Here is a 14,260-nt window from a genome sequence, read left to right as displayed (position 1 = left end):
ATTTTTTAAAAAATGACTTTAGTAACACTTTAAGCTTTATTTTGTCACTTAGGCTAAGTTCTTCTAAAAAGACTTGCCCATTAAAGACTACTATTTCCAAAGAGGAGTTCTAATATGCAAAGTTCTGATGCTTTCTGGCAAGTCCATCTGCCTCATATTCCTTTTGGCCCATCAATATTATAAAATAGAACAAAAACAGTAACAGTCCATAGGCAACCTCCATCTTTTGGAACTGCTGGATCAAGTGTGCCCTCCTTGTGTGCACCTGCTGTGGCTTGTTTATGGCAGACACTGTCTTCATAGTACATTGTGATTCTGTCTGTCTGCTTCTTATTTTCATCACTATGGGCTGTCTCATTGGCTAATGGAAATGAAAGTAAAGGAATAGGCAAGGTTTGACACTGTAAAGAAATACTGCAGATTTGTGAGCCTGGACTGCTATAGATTTGGCCAAAGTTAGTCTTTTGAAAGCTGCTGCAGGTATGTGCACCTCTAAATACCTGTACATGCCTGTAAGTACCTGTACACGCGTCAGTTTGTAGTTCTTTTGAAGCATCTCTAAAAATAAGTATAAAGGAGGACGCTGTATAGCCATAAAGTGATATACTGACCCTTCTTACGCTCTGCATCATTAGATTGGTGAATTGTCTTGTACAGGTTTCTAATAGCTTCCAGGTTTTCTTCCATTTGTCGACGTAGTGTGGAGACATGGGCATGTTTATCATGATGTTTCTCTGAGTTCATCTGCAGACAAGCCAATTCCTGCTGTATGCCATACAAAATCACACCGAGATCTTCTCGTTCACTTTTATTTTTCTTCATTGATGCACTCTGAAATGGTAATAGAGCAAATATTTTTTTTTTTTTTGATACTCTATTTTTAAAGTTGGCAACACAATTGGAACTATAACATTACCCGTTCACAAAACCGAGCAATACAAATAGAGACTCTATTCTTTTCTCTCCCCCCTCTCTGCTTCGCTAAAAGTTATTAGGTTTCCTGGTAGATATGAAAGGCCTTTCTCCTCTATTGTGATGTCAAAGGTGTGTGATCATTATAGAAAACCTCCGCCTCTGAAAGAATATGTAAACCCAACATTTCACATTCCTGATATGTGCCTACCGTACCATGTACTTGTATGAAAAAAAAGCACTGTTCTTTTTGTATTGCTTCCTTTGTGTGAAATACCTGGTGTTTCTGCCAATCCCTTTACTTTCCTATTAAAATTAAACACACTAGGCAGAAGAACACAGTGGGGTCAGTTTTCTAGATGCGCTGAGAAGTGTTCTGCTCTCCTCCAATGACCAGACTTCTAATGACACGCAAACATAAAAATTGCTGTGCTGCCTCTCCCAAAAACTACTTTAAATAATTAATAAATAAATGAATGAACTCCCTACTACACAAAGAGTCCACACAAATGTGCATGTGCTATAATGCCCCGTAGGCTGGCAATTATATCCCTATTGACTAAATCCTAAGTAAACCACTAAGTAAATACAAGGTGCTTAAACGACAATAGTGCTAAACAAAAGCACATATACAATGCCATAAACTGTATACAGTGAAATTGTATATATATATATATATATATATATATATATATATATGTCCCAATAATGTACAAACATATTAAAGTTCCAAAAAAATCCCAAAGAAACCCCCATCCACATCCGGTGTGAATATTAAGTGATACAGTAATAAATCTTCTTATCCATAGCAATTTTCTGTGTGTAGTGCTCCAATTAGTGCTCCCCCTCCAGAGCCCCAGTCACCACAGATAATCGACCACATGGAATGGTAGGTCAAATATCGCATAAGATGTTGCAGTGCTCTCCTGCAGGAAAGTTGTCCATCTGTGCGATCTTGACACCTCTATACGCTGATGACAGACTCCATAGTGGAAACACCTCTAAATCAATCATTTGCAACAAAACTCCTCCAGAGCCTCCACAGTACTCCTCTACCACCGTAAAAACATCAAAGGGAAATTTCCATAGCGTAACACCGTATGACGTCATATGATGAAACATTTAGGGTGGGGCTTGATAGCTTCTTGCTGGGATTTAAAGTGCCATACACATGATTTTTATGTAAGTGCAATTTTAAATGCTTTTTACTTGATAAATATGCAGCGCAGCAATTTTTATGTTTGCACTCACACATTTGTTCACCGGTACACATTTGTGATTTTGCTAGCAGCAGCCAGTCTAATTGATTAGTCCTCTGCGCAAGTTATACTCACACAATTCTACTGACATGACCCTACCCTGCACAGCCATTTACTGGGAAGATCACTGTGCTGCAGTTTCTCCACCCCCACTTCTCTAAGATCCTTAAAGTGGTAGTAAACTGTGGCCTTTAAAAATAAAAAATAAAAAAAGACCTGCAAAACAATAGCATAATGTGCTAGTATGCATCGCATACTAGCACATTATGAAGTACTCACCTTAGAAGGAAGCCCTTCAGTGTTTGCATGCTCCAGCCAGTTGACTGGCCGAGCCTCGATGACATTACTCCTGCGCACAGGAGTTTTGGCTGTGGCACAGAGCTCCGAAAGGACGGCACAGGTATATCATCCCACGTCCCATCAAAGTGCATGCTCCAGTGATGTCACCGGCTGCATGCAATGTGAATATCTTCTAAACTGTGCAAGTTTAGGAGATATTCACTGTACCTACATTTAAGCCTTATTATAGGCTTACCTGTGGGTACAAGTTTAAAAAAAGGCTTTACTTCCACCTTATGCAGCTGAGAACAGAGGGTATCCGATAACATAGAAGTCAAAGGATTAAGAGTGGGCCCTTTGCTGATTTATGCCCTATCATCACTGCTGCCTGCGTATACACCTTTGATAGCTTTGTCCTCTCCTCAGGCATTATAATTAACTGCTCCAATCCACACTCTACCCTTTGGACCACCAAGAGGCTTCAACAGCTTAAATACCTGGCTTCAACAGTTTAAATACCATAACAAGGATTTCACATGCTATGTGGATCTCAACCCTATAATAAAACAATTGCTCACTAAGTGTAAGGTCTGGTCCTCTCTGCCTTTGTTGGAAGATGGCAGAACCAACATCAATAAAATTATTTTTTTAACAAAAATCTGTTTCAATATTTAGACACACTCCTATCTACATACTTAAATGCATTTTCCACAAAATAGACAGTGGGGCTGATTTACTAAAACTGGAGAGTGCAAAATCTGGTACAGCTCCACATAGAAACCAATCAGCTTCCAGATTTTTTGCCAAAGCTTAACTGAAAAAGCTGAAGTTAGAAGCTGATTGGCAACTATGCACAGCTGCACCAGATTTTTCATTCTCCAGTTTTAGTAAATCAACCCCAGTGTGCGTTGCTCTTTTTGCTTGGCTAAGAAACTTCCCAGAATATTGGTCACTAACCTACAAATGCCCACAGCCAAAGCAGGTATAGTCTGGTACTTGTCTGTTAATTCACCGGATTTATATATATATATATATATATATATATACTGTATATATATATATATATATAGATAGATATATTTTATATGTTTTATTTAAATATATCATAATAGCTGAGTGTTTACTGAAGTTGTAAGGTTTAATGTTTGGAGGATGATGGCACAACATCATTATACATACATGACTACTTGGTATGTCTGGATATTCTTTTTTGACTACCCTTGCTTTAAAACTATTTTCTGATGATCTCAGGATTCAGCAGTGATACTGTCAAAGTATGCTTTCATCCCCCCACCTGAACACCCATCATTCTCTCCTTCTCCTTTTTTCCTTTTTCCTTCGCCACTCTCTATGTTTCATTTCACTCTTTTGTCCATCTTACCTTCCACATTGGTAATGAAAGAAACACGGGGCTCTGCTCACAACAGTGACCCCTACTTTCAAATGAAGATTGATATGATTATATGTTTCCCATACCCTCAACACTGCAAGACTCATGGAAAAATCTTAGTGGCAGACTGAACACAGGTCTTTCTGACCTGCCCTTTTTATCTAACTCAGATAATCTTAGTTATACACAGTATATTTTCTTCTCCTGTAAATACCAAGCAACTCCATTCTTATTGCAATATACTTATGTATTTTTGATTGGATGCATCTGTTCACTGCAATGGGAGTGTTTTGTAGACTTAATATGGCCGTTCTGTTTTTATTTCTGTACTTCCTTATATACAGTCAGGTCCATAAATATTGGAACATCGACACAATTCTAACATTTTTGGCTCTACACACCACCACAATGGATTTGAAATGAAACAAACAAGATGTGCTTTAACTGCAGACTGTCAGCTTTAATTTGAGGGTATTTACATACAAATCAGGTGAACGGTGTAGGAATTACAACAGTTTGCATATGTGCCTCCCACTTGTTAAGGGACCAAAAGTAATGGGACAGAATAATAATCATAAATCAAACTTTCACTTAATACTTGGTTGCAAATCCTTTGCAGTCAATTACAGCCTGAAGTCTGGAACGCATGGACATCACCAGACGCTGGGTTTCATCCCTGGTGATGCTCTGCCAGGCCTCTACTGCAACTGTCCTCAGTTCCTGCTTGTTCTTGGGGCATTTTCCCTTCAGTTTTGTCTTCAGCAAGTGAAATGCATGCTCAATCGGATTCAGGTCAGGTGATTGACTTGGCCATTGCATAACATTCTACTTCTTTCCCTTAAAAAAAACTCTTTGGTTGCTTTTGCAGTATGCTTTGGGTCATTGTCCATCTGCACTGTGAAGCGGTGTCCAATGAGTTCTGAAGCATTTGGCTGAATATGAGCAGATAATATTGCCCGAAACACTTCAGAATTCATGCTGCTGCTTTTGTCAAACTCTAATCTGGCCTTCCTGTTTTTGAGGCTCACCAATGGTTTACATCTTGTGGTGAACCCTCTGTATTCACTCTGGTGAAGTCTTCTCTTGATTGTTGACTTTGACACACATACACCTACCTCCTGGAGAGTGTTCTTGATCTGGCCAACTGTTGTAAAGGGTGTTTTCTTCACCAGGGAAATAATTCTTCAGTCATCCACCACAGTTGTTTTCCGTGGTCTTCTGGTGTTGCCGATGTCACCGGTGCGTTCCTTCTTTTTAAGAATGTTCCAAACAGTTGTTTTGGCCACGCCTAATGTTTTTGCTATCTCTTTGATGGGTTTGTTTTGTTTTTTCAGCCTAATGATGGCTTGCTTCACTGATAGTGACAGCTCTTTGGATCTCATCTTGAGAGTTGACAGCAACAGATTCCAAATGCAAATAGTACACTTGAAATGAACTCTGGACCTTTTATCTGCTCATTGTAATTGGGATAATGAGGGAATAACACACACCTGGCCATGGAACAGCTGAGAAGCCAATTGTCCCATTACATTTGGTCCCTTAACAAGTAGGAGGCACATATGCAAACTGTTGTAATTCCTACACCGTTCACCTGATTTGGATGTAAATACCCTCAAATTAAAGCTGGCAGTCTGCAGTTAAAGCACATCTTGTTTGTTTCATTTCAAATCCATTGTGGTGGTGTATAGAGCCAAAAATGTTAGAATTGTGTTGATGTTCCAATATTTGTAGTTATACTGTAGTTACATAGTTAGTCTGGCTGAAAAAAAGACAAAAGTCCATGCAGTTCAACCATTAAAAAATAAAATAAAAAAAAAGATATAATCCTATGCCCACAGTTGATTCAGAGGAAGGCAAAAAACCCAGAAAAGTATTATCTAATTGGCTCCTGCAGGGGAAAAAATTCCTTCCTGACCCCTCGAAAGGCAATTGGATATTCCCTGGATCAATTTAACCTATAAATGTTAGTATCCAGTTATATTCTGTGTATCCAAGAAAGAATCCAGGCCTTTTTAAAGCAATTTACTGAGCTGGCCAGAACCAACTCTTGAGGAAGTCTATTCCACATTTTCACAGCTCTTACTTTTCCTCCTGACGTAAAGAGTGCCCCCTTGTCCTCTGTGATCACCCCAGTGTGAATAACTCTACACCGAGTTCACTATATAAACCACTGATGTATTTATACATGTTGATCATATCCCCCTTAATCTCATCTTCTCAAGAGAGAATAAATTCAGTTCCTCTAATCTTTCCTCATAGCTGAACTCCACCATGCTTCTTATCAGTTTGGTTGCCCTTCTCTGTACTTTCTCCAGTTCCCCAGTGAATTGATGCCCAAAACTGAACTGCATATTCCAGAGGAGGTCTTACTAATGATTTTTACAGGGGTAAAATAATATCTCTTTCTCTCTGGAGTCTATATCTCTTTTAATACAAGAGAGGATTTTGCTTGCTTTAGAAACCTCAGCTTGGCATTGCATGCCATTATTAAGCTTGTGATCTACCAGATCCTTCTCCACCATTGACTTCCCCAGTTGTACCCCCCCCCCTAATATGTATGATGCATGCATATTCTTAGCCCCCAAGTGCAGAACCTTAAATTTATCAACATTAAGCCTCATTTGTCACATAGTTGCCCAATTAAACAGTGCATTGAGATCGACTTGTAAGGATGTTATTCCACTGCACAGCTTGGTGTTGTCAGGAATGGACTCGCCAATGGTGGTGGGGACTCACCTGCCTTGTGGGCTGCAGTACCAAGGCTGGCCAGCGGGTGCTCTCAGCAGCCAGAATCTCACTCCTGCAATCAGGCCATCACCTGAGGCTGATTGCAGGAGGTGTATTTCAGCAGGACCAGGCCTGTGATCAGTGCCTTGGTGTATGTTTCCCATGAGCCCCTGTACATGCATGCTGTCTGCTTCCTGCCTGATCCTGATTCTACTTTGATCCTGACTCTGAACGAACTCCGCCTGTCCTGACCTTGGCTATTCCTGACCACTCTTCCGCTCGCTCCTGGTACCCTGTTTGCCCATTTGCTACCGACCCGGCCTGCCCGACTACGTTTGATTGTATATATGGTTATCTGTTGGAGGTTGGGTTGTTTGCACTGTGTTATGTTTACCTTGCACTGCATTTGTGTTGTTTAGTCTTTTAATAAATTGTCTTGTTTACTCTATACCTGAAGCCTGCGTTTCCCTGTGTCAGTCCACACATCTCTGGTCATACCCGGAGCCCTGACATTACACCAAGGCCATTCCTGACCAGAAGTGGCTTCACAGGGAAGCCATCTTGACTTGTTGTTGTGAAGGATGCATCCGGAGGAGGTTATATACTTGTATTTGCTAGTCTTAGATGACAGAGAATATGCCTATCAGACTTTGCAGGAGTATGCCAGGGATCAGCTGCTAGAGTGCATATGGGTCACTCATTCCCTAGCAGATCAGGGCACAGAGTTCTCTGAGGTGCAACCATTGATTCAGGCTTGTGTTGAGTTGGCTTCATCTAATACCCCTGAAAGCCGGAATGACTTTCTTCCACCATTCAGTACGGATCAAATAGAATCACTGGTATGGTTGTTGGAGGATGATCCGGATTGCTTCTGGGAGCATTATTCAGCATATTCACCACATGTGCTAGTGGAGTGTATAAACGCAGTGCAGTCTTTGGTCAGACAAGCTATGTGTAAGCTGAGTTATGTTCAACCAATACTACAGTCCTGGTCAGACTTGTTACACCCAGCGTCAGGCAGCTTGCAACAAACCAGTCCTGCTTCCAATCATTCCTCTGCTCACAGCTCTACTCCTGCATTCCCGACAGCACCCCCAGTGACAGCCTAATATACCCTGTTATCTACCACATGTCAGTACCCTGTTCCCATTCGCTGCACCTATCCTGCCTTTAACCCTGTAAAAAAGGCCGCTGTAGCAACTATTCCCTCCTCTGTTCCATCCTCTAGCTCTTCTCGGTCTCCAGCTACTCCCTCCATTTACAGACCTGCATTTACTTGCAGTGCCCCAGTAACTAAACCCAGGAAGAAGCGAAAATTCTTTCCAACCAGTACCATCCTACCAGTATCCAAACCGGTCAGCCTGCCGTCTGTGAACCCGCCTTCCGTTGTTCAGCCTGATGCCCTGATGCCTGATGACCCAGTGTACGCTACCCAGCCTGATGACCCGATCCGGCCTGATGACCCGATCAGGCCTGATGACCTGATCCAGCCTGATGATCCTACCCAGCCTGATGACCTGATCCAGCCTGATGATCCTACCCAGCCTGATGATCCTATCCAGCTTGATGATCTGGTGCCTGCTACCCAGCCTGATGGCCTGATCCAGCCTGATGATCCTACCCAGCCTGATGGTCCTACCCAGCCTGATGGTCCTACCCAGCCTGATGGTCCTATCCAGCTTGATGATCTGGTGCCCGCTACCCAGCCTGATGGCCCGATCCAGCCTGATGACCCGATCCAGCCTGATGACCTGATCCAGCCTGATGATCCGATCCAGCTTGATGATCTGGTGTACACTACCCAGCCTGATGATCCGATCCAGCCTGATGACCCGATCCAGCCTGATGACCCTACCCAGCCTGATGATCCTGTCCAGCTGACAGATGACTCGGTGCCCGCTGTCGTGCCAAATGACTCGGTGCCCGCTGTCCTGCCAGATGACTCGGTGCCCGCTGTCGTGCCAGATGACTCGGTGCCCGCTGTCGTGCCAGATGACCCGGTGCCTGCTGTCGAGCTTGGTGACTTAGTGCCCGCTGTCGTGTCAGATGACTCGGTGCCCGCTGTCCTGCCAGATGACTCGGTGCCCGCTGTCGAGCTTGGTGACCCGGTGCCCGCTGTTCTGCCAGATGACTCGGTGCCCGCTGTCCTGCCAGATGACTCGGTGCCCGCTGTCGAGCTTGGTGACCCGGTGCCCGCTGTTCTGCCAGATGACTCGGTGCCCGCTGTCGTGCCAGATGACTCGGTGCCCGCTGTTCTGCAAGATGACTTGATGCCCGCTGTCATGCCAGATGACCCGGTGCCCGCTGTCGAGCTTGGTGACCCGGTGCCCGCTGTTCTGCCAGATGACTCGGTGCCCGCTGTCCTGCCAGATGACTCGGTGCCCGCTGTCGAGCTTGGTGACCCGGTGCCCGCTGTTCTGCCAGATGACTCGGTGCCCGCTGTCCTGCCAGATGACTCGGTGCCCGCTGTCGAGCTTGGTGACCCGGTGCCCGCTGTTCTGCCAGATGACTCGGTGCCCGCTGTTCTGCCAGATGACTCGGTGCCCGCTGTCGAGCTTGGTGACTCGGTGCCCGCTGTTCTGCCAGATGACTCGGTGCCCACTGTCGTGCCAGATGACTCGGTGCCCGCTGCCGTGCCAGATGACTCAGTGCCCGCTGTCGTGCCAAATGACTCGGTGCCCGCTGCCGAGCTTGGTGACTCGGAGCCCGCTGTTCTGCCAGATAACTCTGTGCCCGCTGTCGTGCCAGATGACTCAGGGCCCACTGTCGTGCCAGATAACTCGGTGCCCGCTGTCGAGCTTGGTGACTCGGTGCTCGCTGTCATGCCAGATGACTCAGTGTCCGATGTCGTGCCAGATAACTCGGTGCCCGCTGTCGTGCCAGGTGACTCGGTGCCCGCTGTCGAGCTTGGTGACTCGGTGCCCGCTGTTCTGCCAGATGACTCGGTGCCCACTGTCGTGCCAGATGACTCGGTGCCCGCTGTCATGCCAGATGACTCAGTGCCCGCTGTCGTGCCAGATGACTCAGTGCCCGCTGCCAAGCTTGGTGACTCGGAGCCCGCTGTTCTGCCAGATAACTCTGTGCCCGCTGTTCTGCCAGATGACTCGGTGCAAGCTGTCGAGCTTGTTGACTCGGTGCCCGCTGTCGTGCCAGATGACTCAGGGCCCACTGTCGTGCCAGATAACTCAGTGCCCACTGTCGAGCTTGGTGACTCGGTGCTCGCTGTCATGCCAGATGACTCAGTGTCCGATGTCGTGCCAGATGACTCGGTGCCCGCTGTCGAGCTTGGTGACTCGGTGCCCGCTGTTCTGCCAGATGACTCGGTGCCCACTGTTGTGCCAGATGACTCGGTGCCCGCTGTCGTGCCAGATGACTCAGTGCCCGCTGTCGTGCCAGATGACTCGGTGCCCGCTGTCGAGCTTGGTGACTCGTTGCCCGCTGTTCTGCCAGATGACTCGGTGCCCACTGTCGTGCCAGATGACTCGGTGCCCGCTGTCGTGCCAGATGACTCGGTGCCCGCTGTCGTGCCAGATGACTCGGTGCCCGCTGTCGTGCCAGATGACTCGGTGCCCGCTGTCGTGCCAGATGACTCAGTGCCTGCTGACCCGGGCGGTGGAACATTCTGCCCACTAAGGACTGTTTGGAGCGTCCTGAGGCCGCTCCTTGAGGGAGGGGGGTACTGTCAGCAATGGACTCACCAATGGTGGTGGGACTCACCTGCCTTAGTTGGCTGCAGTACCAAGGCTGGCCAGCAGGTGCTCTCAGCAGCCAGAATCTCACTCCTGCAATCAGGCCATCACCTGAGGTTGATTAAAGGAGGTGTATTTAAGCAGGACCAGGCCTGTGATCAGTACCTTGGTGTATGTTTCCCATGAGCCCCTGTACCTGCATGCTGTCTGCTTCCTGCCTGATCCTGACTCTGAATGAACTCCGCCTGTCCTGACCTTGGCTATTCCTGACCACTCTTCCGCTCGCTCCTGGTACCCTGTTTGCCCGTTTGCTACCGACCCAGCCTGCCCGACTACGTTTGATTGTATATATGGTTATCTGTTGGAGGTTGGGCTGTTTGCAGTGTGGTATGTTTACCTTGCACTGCGTTTGTGTTGTTTAGTCTTTTAATAAATTGTCTTGTTTACTCTATACCTGAAGCCTGCGTTTCCCTGTGTCAGTCCACACACCTCTGGTCATACCCGGAGCCCTGACAGGTGTCATCTGCAAAGACTGAAATGATATTTATAATCCCAGACCTTATATCGTTTATAAATAAATTAAGAAGTAAGGGTCTCAACACTGAACCTTGGGGTACACCACTGACAACCCTAGACCATTCAGAGTATGAATCATTAACCACTACTCTCTGAATATGATCTTTTAGCCAGTTTTCTATCCATTTACATACGGATTTTTCCAAGCCTGTTGACTTTACCTTACACATTAGCTGTGTGTGGGGAACTGTGTCAAATACTTTTGCAAAATCCAAGTATACCACGTCCACTGCTGCGGAGGTTTTGCTCACCTCCTCATAAAAAGAAATCAGATTTGTTTGACAACTTCTGTCTTCATGAATCCATGCTGTCTGTTACTTAAAATATTTTTTTCCAGCAAGAACTCATCTATGTGGTCTTTTATTAAACTCTCCAGTATTTTCCCAACTATAGAAGTTAAACTAACAGTTCTATAATTACCGTATTTCTCGCTCCATAAGACGCACCTAGATTTTAGAGGAGGAAAACAAGGAAAAAAATTCTGAACCAATGGACTGCAGACATAGTAAAGGAAAATACCCATAAAACTCAATAGTGGTAACAAGAATTTATAAATAGTCCGTGATTACTGTAAAAAGAAATAACAAACATAAAAAGTGATGGACAGTCCATGGAAAAAGTGTAATAAAGTAATCCAAAGTCCATGAAATTAAATCTATTTCACCATGTGCAGCAAATTGAAAACAAAGTGCTCCATAGGATTCCCCCACATGAATGTAAACTGACCACAAATATTTGCCTTCCACTCTCATGGTTGGCCAACAAGCTTCCTGGAACTTATTTCCCATTTAGAGATGGATAGATCACTCAAGATAAAGATTCCACTGTGTAAGGGATTTCTGGCAAGAAGAATCGCGATTGGAAATGCGCATAGGAATTCCCGCAGAAGAATTGCCGGTTGTGCGCATGCGCGCAGGAATGTGCGATCGCGCACACGCACGGCGAAGATTGGTGCCAGACGGCCTATTTAAGAAGTGCCTCTGCTCATGTTCAGTGCCGACTGGTCTTCAGCTCCCCCCGTGTCCTGCTTGTTCCTATGTGATTCCTTTGTTGCTGACCCGGCTTGTTCCTCACCTGACTCTGATTGCTCTCCTGATTGATACTGGTTCCTGACTTCTGCTCTGCTCCTGACCTTGGCTTTTCCTTCTGATTCTGTACCGTGCTGCCTGACTGTTGATGTCCCTGGCTATCCCAAGACACTGCTCCTGTCTCTTGTCCTCACTACCTGCCTTGCTCTGGTGCACGCCTGAGGTGTTCCTCTGGGTCCTAGACTCCCTCTGTTTCAACTCCAGCGGGGTCAGGGCTAGTGATACAAGTTAGGCCGACCTTGTCATTTCAGTCTCCCATCAGGTAGATGACACACTGCATCCAAATTGACCATGTAAAACAAACAAAAAATGCTCCAATGGTGTGGTATGAACAAACAGATCCTTTAATAAAGTGATTGGACCTACAAGAAAAATCAATAAAACAAGCCCGAACAATACAGTTGTCCTCAAAAGTTTACATATCCTGGCAGAAATTGTGACATTTTGGCATTGATATTGAAAATATGACTGATCATGCCAAAAAATGCTCTTTTATTGAAGGATGATGATCATATGAAGCCATTTATTATCAAATAGTTGTTTGGCTCCTTTTTAAATAATAATAATAACACAAATCACCCAAATGGCCCAGATCAAAAGTTTACATACCCTGGAATGCTTTAGCCTTGGTACAGACACACTGAGCAACCGGCAATCGGCCCAGTATTCTAGCACGGCGGGAATACCGGGCCGACCGCTCCATATTCGCTCCATAAGACGCACAGACATTTTCCCCCTTTTTGTGGGTGAAAAAAGTGCATCCTATGGAGCAAAAAATACGGTACTTGGTAAAGATTTTGACCCCTTTTTAAATATTGGCACCACATTGACCTTATGCCATTCCAGTGGTACTATGCCAGTCATTATTTCTCTATTACACTCCTATATACTCTAACATTAATTCTGACTCCTTGAAATCCTCCCACCTTTTTCCACTTGGCACGAAAACTCTCCATTAGAGATGAGCGAATCGAACATGACGAAGTGGAATTCGTTCCGAAGATTTGGAAAAATTCTATTCGCGACGAATCCGAAGATTAGCAAACTTCGGATGCACGAATCAAATTTTCCCAAAAATGGCGGCAACATGTGTGGCCACGGAGAAAATGGACAGAGAAGATGGGGCGGGGATCTCTGGGAAGGCGCGCAGACAAGGCGCGCTGACCCATAATGCATTCATGACATGTGATCGCATTAGCCAATCAGCAGCCAGCCAGCACTGTGTAATGGTGGAGCTATAAATCGCGGCCATCTTAGAATTCTCCATTAGCCTCCGGTCATTCAAGAGAGACAGACCTGTGTGTATTAAGGGACAGAGTTAGGGCCACAGAGACTTTAGGGCCACAGAATCGTTACTCAGGGACACAGAATCGTTACTCAGGGACACAGAATCGTTACTCAGGGACACAGAATCGTTACTCAGGGACACAGCTATCAAAGAATCGAAAATTTAAAGTGACATACACCCTTTTTTTTTTGGTGGCTGTCGTGCACAGTTGGTGCTGCAGTTTGCCGATTGTGCAAAATAAACTGACTTTCTGCTTCACAACCACTATTGTACGTTCAAAGATTTAAATCCATTTACACGCCGGCTGGCGGTAATATTTTTTGGGTGATTAGTGCATTCCAGTGACACAAACGTACAGTTTCCAGCCAACGGCAAGCTGCAATTGACCGATTGTGCTAAATAAACTGACTTTCTGCTTCACAACCACTATTGTACGTTCAAAGAGTTAAATCCATTTACACGCCGGCTGGCGGTAATATTTTTTGGGTGATTAGTGCATTCCAGTGACACAAACGTACAGTTTCCAGCCAACGGCAAGCTGCAATTGACCGATTGTGTACAATAAACTGACTTTCTGCTTCACAACCACTATTGTACGTTCAAAGAGTTAAATCCATTTACACGCCGGCTGGCGGTAATATTTTTTGGGTGATTAGTGCATTCCAGTGACATAAACGTACAGTTTCCAGCCAACGGCAAGCTGCAATTGACCGATTGTGTACAATAAACTGACTTTCTGCTTCACAACCACTATTGTACGTTGAAAGAGTTAAATCCATTTACACGCCGGCTGGCGGTAATATTTTTTGGGTGATTAGTGCATTCCAGTGACATAAACGTACAGTTTCCAGCCAACGGCAAGCTGCAATTGACCGATTGTGCTAAATAAACTGACTTTCTGCTTCACAACCACTATTGTACGTTGAAAGAGTTAAATCCATTTACACGCCGGCTGGCGGTAATATTTTTTGGGTGATTAGTGCATTCCAGTGACATAAACGTACAGTTTCCAGCCAACGGCAAGCTGCAATTGACCGATTGTGCTAAATAAA

The 14,260-nt window shown here is 45.1% G+C and overlaps 1 protein-coding gene across 3 annotated transcripts in view; it reads right to left on the bottom strand.

Moving 5' to 3' along the window:
* Positions 1-14,260, bottom strand: part of CCDC40 (coiled-coil domain 40 molecular ruler complex subunit) — a 571,335-nt gene that overhangs the window by 446,736 nt on the left and 110,339 nt on the right. For all 3 annotated transcript variants that reach the window (XM_089661107.1, XM_089661108.1, XM_089661105.1), the window contains exon 5: positions 612-831. In XM_089661107.1, the coding sequence (XP_089517233.1) occupies positions 612-831 (220 nt within the window). The remainder of the gene's footprint in view (positions 1-611; positions 832-14,260) is intronic.

The sequence above is a fragment of the Staurois parvus genome, unplaced genomic scaffold (assembly GCF_062004578.1).
Source record: "Staurois parvus isolate SC_StPar_1 unplaced genomic scaffold, SC_StPar_1.0 ptg001313l, whole genome shotgun sequence".
NCBI classification, from domain to species: domain Eukaryota; kingdom Metazoa; phylum Chordata; class Amphibia; order Anura; family Ranidae; genus Staurois; species Staurois parvus.
This window is presented reverse-complemented; position numbering and strand designations above follow the sequence as displayed.